Source organism: Syzygium oleosum, unplaced genomic scaffold, assembly GCF_021117445.2.
Source record: "Syzygium oleosum isolate NSW1041296 unplaced genomic scaffold, Sole_v2.1 Sole_v2.21, whole genome shotgun sequence".
NCBI classification, from domain to species: Eukaryota; Viridiplantae; Streptophyta; class Magnoliopsida; order Myrtales; family Myrtaceae; genus Syzygium; species Syzygium oleosum.
Genome location: NW_026607505.1, coordinates 1046104 through 1052367, shown reverse-complemented (window position 1 = coordinate 1052367; position 6264 = coordinate 1046104). Strand labels below are relative to the sequence as shown.

Below are 6264 nucleotides of genomic sequence, written 5' to 3'. Positions count from 1 at the left end.
CGATGCAAATACTTGGTCGGGCATGCATTTGATGGAAGAGGTTTGATTGATTCATAACATCTTTTGTAAAGTCCAGGTTCGGGGCATTGTGGTCTCCACCGCAAACTTGCCTTTTCTATGCTTTTCGTGCGGCGGAAAGGTGGTCCGGTCGAGTCGATAAAGTTCATCAAATCTCAGTTTTCCTAGAGCTGCATCTGCTAGTTGACGCGGATGAACTAGGGTTTTAAATTTCTTCCGCTATCATTGTTTTCCGGAATGTCTGAACCTTAAGCTGTCAAGCTAATTCTTTGATTTTTTTTTTTTTTTTGTGTAGATATGAGTTTTGAGATTGATGCGTGCGAAAAAGGAATATTTTCCTTTTGTATAGGCCATTTTTCCCTTCAAATTACGGATTAAATATAGTCGTTTGTGCTGCTTATTGAATGAATGCTCGACCTCTGTTGATGATACTTTTCTTTACTAATTGCAAAAGAGAGCACGAATATGCTTCCACCTTTTTTCATATCGTACCTGCTTTTTGAACGAAGCTTTGATCATCATCATTAGCTTTTGAACGTATGTAGGACTTTTCTTTGGCCGCCTTCATTGTCATTATTAGTCCAAAGAATACATTAGTCAAGATGAATATTACACAACGAATAATACTTACTTCTGTTGTTAGCTCACCCTCGTTGGAAACTCCTTTATTGGAACTTCCATCGATCTGTATTTTTCTTCCCACCCTGCCTTGGGAGTACCCTCGTTTTTTACGTCCCAAGTTTCAGACGAAGCCTTTTAGCATCTTGCTCACGACTACCTCCCAAATATAGTTGGTGTGAACTATTTCAACATAATGTGATTTAATTTGCTCATCTGAATATGGCGAGGGCTCAAGCTTGCCGGGATCTGGCGAGGTGGAGCCTCGCCGGGCTCGGGCAAGACTCGCTCTCGCCAGGCAAAGTTGGCCCATGCTAGATCAAATGAGGGTGGCCCTCGCCTCTAGCCGGTCGTCGGCCAAGGAAGAAGGAAGAAGAAAATAGAAGAAAAGAAAGGAAAATAATTAAAAAATTTTGATTTTTTTAAATTGAAAAATTTATCTACATCATCGTTGGTTGTGCCATGTAAGAAAACCGGCATCCACATCAGCAATTTCCTGCCCAAATTGGCCAGATATACTCAATTGGCAAACGTGAAAAGGTTTAGGACTCAATTGGCATAATTGAAAGGTTTAGAACTGAATTGGCACAAACATAATAGGTTTAGAACATTTTTTGGTAATTTTCCACAATTTTCCTCCCACTAGGAAGAATGCCCAGTCCAATTCTATGAATTGACAATCGCTAGTGAAGCCATCGACAAAGTGAAAGTTATCGACGAAGGCCTTCACTAGTCGGCAAGGCTATTGCAGGTTTTACTAAGTGTTGGAACTCGAAGGCAATGACGATGAATCGACACAAGAACACAATTGCTAGGTAGTTATGTCCATAGGATTTTTATAACTTATTTTGGATATGTGTTGCTAGATAATAGGAGATCGTGTAACTTCATGTAACCACCAATAGGGTTAGAAAGTTATTTCTTATTCAAATTTAGTAACTGTTGTATGTAACCGTCATATGTAATCATATGTAGAGGGTTATGAATATCCCGAGTATGTACATTGTAAAAGAACTCCAATCAATCACATAATTCAACGCCCTATAATTTACATGGTTGGACACAATTGTCTCCGGTTTTTGTACCTTTAAATTTTTTGTCATTTTATTTTCCTAACAAAAATCAACAAAGGATCCTTCGCAACATTTATCGATTTATATTGATCCATCCATATTATTGAAGGATAATTTATCACTTGCGGTGTAACATTTTTTTGGCACACCTGATGGGACACATTTGGTTGATTCGAGGATATTACGATGGCAAGAACTAGAAATCAACAAGAATCTAACAATGATGTTGGCAACAACAACCCATTACCACAAATCGGTAATGAGATACCTCGCATTCTAATACTTTATCCGCTGGGAGAGCGGCAAGAGATAATCGATGCAAGGAAGTTGATCTTCCGATACATCACATTGATGAACAGTTTAGGGAGGTTGCACCAAATCCTAACATGGTGTCAACCATGAGAAGAATGTTTGAAGAGCATTAGGGTGCAATGTTCAACTACATTGAGAGTCATATATCCAACGTATTCAAGTCGATCGTCATCAATGAACAATGCCCTTGAGGCCAAGATTATTTAATGGGTACTATCCTAAGCTTTCTCTATTTATTGATGCTTATAATGTTGGTCAGAGTAGTCAACCCCTAAGAATTATGCAGAATCTTCTAATGAAGGTCAGAATAAAAGAAATAATTGGGCTACTGTCGATCAAAATAACCAAATTGGTAACAATAATTTGGAAAATCAAATTGCTCAACAAACTAGTCAATTGTCAAATATTGAAAATGTAAAGCCAGTGGCTATATCAGTAATACACAATGTGAATATTCCTATTGGGCCTAACATTCCGATTAACGTAAATAATCTAGCAAGACCAGTTTCACCGCCTAAGGGGCAAAATGGCTAACTAAATCCCTACTTAAACCCTGTACAATTTGCCAAAGAAGTTTGACAACAATTGATATTAGACAGGGATGTTATTATACATGGTTATAATAAACCACATCTCCAATTGGTCGATAACTAGCCTTTTCCAAGAGGTTTTAATACCCCCGACTTTGTCAATTTAATTAGTAAAGATAGAAAATCGATCATCGAACACATTATTCAATTTTATATCCTAGTGTGGGGAAAGTAGGGACATATGGGTTTTTAAGACTTAAGGTATTTCCTTTGTCTTTGTTAATAACTGCTTTTACTTTACCTGGTACACTAATTTACTACCTAATCGGTGTGTAATTGGTCATAGATGGAAATACGATTTTCCATTCTCAATTTTATAGATGGTACCTGAAATATCGATTGCTGATTTGGTTAGACTTTATCAATATAATAGTGAATATAATAATGAGTCAGTTGATCAATTTATTATTTGATTAAGAAGTCTAAAAGTAGATGCCTCACTTCACTTTTAGAAAAAGAATTCACGAATCTGGATTTCAATGGATTGAAATTCAATTTTAGAGGTAAATTTGAAGGCCAAGACTTTGTTGATTTATTTCAATTGGCAATGAGAGTATCAAAATATTAGCAATTGTTAAATGATAGAGATAAAGGGTCACATGAATACTTTACACAAAATGTCGCTCTAATGGAATATTATGAGTTAAAGTATGAATCTGCTCGAATGAAAACATTGAAGTAAATGTGGCACAAATGGTGCTTGACCAGCCTTCCGTTTGTCGATCCTTAAAGCCTACCAAAAAATATAATGGCTAGGATTAATACTCTCAACTTTACTCGTTCGATATTAATAAATCAAACGAAATGTTCGACTTACATTTGAAAATGGCCTAATTTAATTAACTGAAGGTCATGTAATTCCAAGTAAAGAAGACTTAGTAAACAAAAAGTAGTGCAAGTGGCACTATTCATGGAGCCATAACACAATTACTTGTGTTGTTTTAGAAAAAAACAATTCGAGAGGCAATTGGGTTGGGAAAAATCAAATTTATCGATGACAATTAGGCATATGATGACTCTTGATTATTTAATTTAGAAAAATTGAATGATCGATGAATCATTCAATTTTTTAAAAAAAGGGGCATATGTTGATGCTAAAAAATGACCAAATTTTTTTTTGTTAGTATTGATAAGTGCCAAACTTAGTCGATAATAATAGTTTGGTCAAATACTCGACAACTTGAAAAGAAGTCATCGACAAAGTGAAAGTTATCGACGAAAGCCTTCACCAATCGATAAAGCTATTGCAGATTTTACGAAGTATTGGAACTCAAAGGCAATGATGATCAATCGACACAAGAACTTAATTATGTTTTTGGGATTTTTACAACTTCTTGTGGAGAAGTGTTGCTAGATAATAGGAGATCGTGTAACTTTTTGTAATCACAGGTAAGATTAGGAAGTTATTTCTTTTTTCAAATTCAGTAATCGTTGTATGTATCAGTCATATGTAACCGTCTATAAAATACCCCAAGTGTGTTAATTGTAAAAGAACCCAAATCAATCACATAATTCAACATTCTTATGTAAATTTATCTCTATTTTTTTTTACTTTCTTGCAATTTACATGACTAGACACGACTATCTTCAGTTTTCATACTTTTTAAATTTCTAATTATTTACTTTCCTGTCCAAAATCAATAAAAGAAGTTTCGCAATCTTTGTCGATTCATATTGATCCATCCATATTCTTGAAGGATATTTCATCACTTTCGGTGAAACAGATATATATCTCAGCCAATGGTTCTAGAAACCATATCGGTTTATGAAAGGTGAATTTCCCATTGGGGGGTCCTAAGCAGATCATTAACTCGAGTTATAATAATGACCTATCATTAAGACCCAATCAAGGATTACGATTTGTAGCATTCATTGCACTTATGTGGAAAATCGGCGAGAGGGTAATGCGACCCTAATTTAAGAGTTCAAGACAGTTTTTGGTTCCAGAAAACTAAAAATAAAAATAAAAAAAGAAAAAAGTAACTCCAATGTTGATGTTGTCATTTAGGATCTGGGACAATTAATGATCCAATGTTATGTGTTCAAAGGCCGTTTCTTGAGATCTCCTAACCTCAACATCTCCCCGAATTCAACCAAATTTAAATGCGGCCATTAAAACTAAAGTTATAATAATACATACATAAAGAAACTTATTTTTTCAAGCAAGCTCCAAACTTTCTGGTCACATACCTTGGAGACAACATGGATCGGTTTGTGGGCTCGGATAATCGCGCACAAATTGTCAAAGGCAAGCGTACGAAACGCCGCCAGAGGTTGTCGCCCGCACACGTCGAAGCCGCAATGACGACTATTGCTCTGTCGTGCGGCGGCATCGACGATAACGGCTTGCTCTTGTCGTCCCCGTCGTCCACGGTGGACATGGAAGAGAGTAGCACCAGCGAACATCAAGAGGAGGACATGGCCGATTGCCTCATTCTTTTGGCACAAGGCAATGTCCCGAGACAAGTAGAAGACGACAAAGGTGGCCAAGAAGTTTGTGACTGTGGCACCGATGGGAAACGCAAAGGTTGTGTTCAATCATATAAATGCAAGACATGTGGCCGGACATTCACATCATTCCAAGCTCTGGGAGGCCACAGGTCCAGCCACATGAAGAAGCCTAAGTCCATGGGACAACAGAAGCTAGTGAAATCATCTCCCAAGAAAGATTGTGACAATGATCCAGGCCATGTACTCGGCCATAGTGGCACAAAGATGCGTGTTGGTCATGACAACGTCGACATGAAGATGCGCGAGTGCTCGATATGCGGATTGCAGTTCAGGTCAGGCCAAGCTCTTGGAGGTCACATGAGGCGACACCGAGCGCTCAATGCGGGTGGCCGTCTTGTCTCAGTTACGAGCCTTGAGGTAACACTACGCACCGATCAAAAACGACCAGGCAACATTCTTCCTTTGGATCTTAACCTTCCGGCACCGGAGCACGATGTCGATCACTATGGTTCCCAGATTCATCATTTCGCTCCAGCCGCAAGCCGACAAACGTCGCCGATGTTATCTGCTGCTGCGACTTTAGTCGAGTGCCTTTACTAAAGAAAGATGGGCTCTAGATAAGGATTTATTGTTTGATTTTATGATGTTTCAGTTGAACTATATTATTTGGCAGGATATAATTTTTGTTCGAGTCTCCAACAGAGGGTTTCAAATCCTGTGCACAATGAATTGAACTATGAATTTTTCCGTTAACTATTTTCTCAGCCACGCATGATTGCCTTGGATTCAACATGAATCCACCCGTGAGAGTTCTGACTCTTGACAGGCAGAGTTAATTACGTGAAATATCATTTGAATTTTATGCCTCTTTTTCTTTGTTGAGTAGCATACTAGACTTGACCTACTAATATGTAAACAGTGAAGAAGCTTTTGCAGAAACGCCAATTAATCTCATAGATATTCTCTGAAATGTTTAAGCCACCAAAAAGCAAAAGAGAACTCGTAGAGATCAGCTGGGGCTTCACTCTCAAAGCCATTCACTGGCATTGATAGTACCCCTTTTCAATCCGAACTCTATGACTCGGCTAAATCTGCATATATAAACACCAGCTTCTTCTTCCCCCACAACACCACCCCCACCCACCTCCCCCCCCCCCCCCCACCCAAAAGTCAAAACCCTCCTAGTAATACTAAAACTGAAG

The 6264-nt window shown here is 38.1% G+C and overlaps 1 protein-coding gene across 1 annotated transcript; it reads left to right on the top strand.

The window, feature by feature from the left end:
- Positions 1-4912: 4912 nt before the first annotated feature.
- LOC130140745 (zinc finger protein ZAT5-like) lies at positions 4913-5776 on the top strand. Its single transcript, XM_056321035.1, has one exon. The coding sequence runs from the start codon at positions 4913-4915 to the stop codon at positions 5660-5662; it is 750 nt and encodes a 249-aa protein (XP_056177010.1). The 3' UTR covers positions 5663-5776.
- The last annotated feature ends 488 nt before the right edge of the window (positions 5777-6264 follow it).

Bases quoted from the DNA above. Each gene is read 5' to 3' on its own strand.
- LOC130140745 (XM_056321035.1), top strand. From the start codon at position 4,913: ATGACGACTATTGCTCTGTCGTGCGGCGGCATCGACGATAACGGCTTG.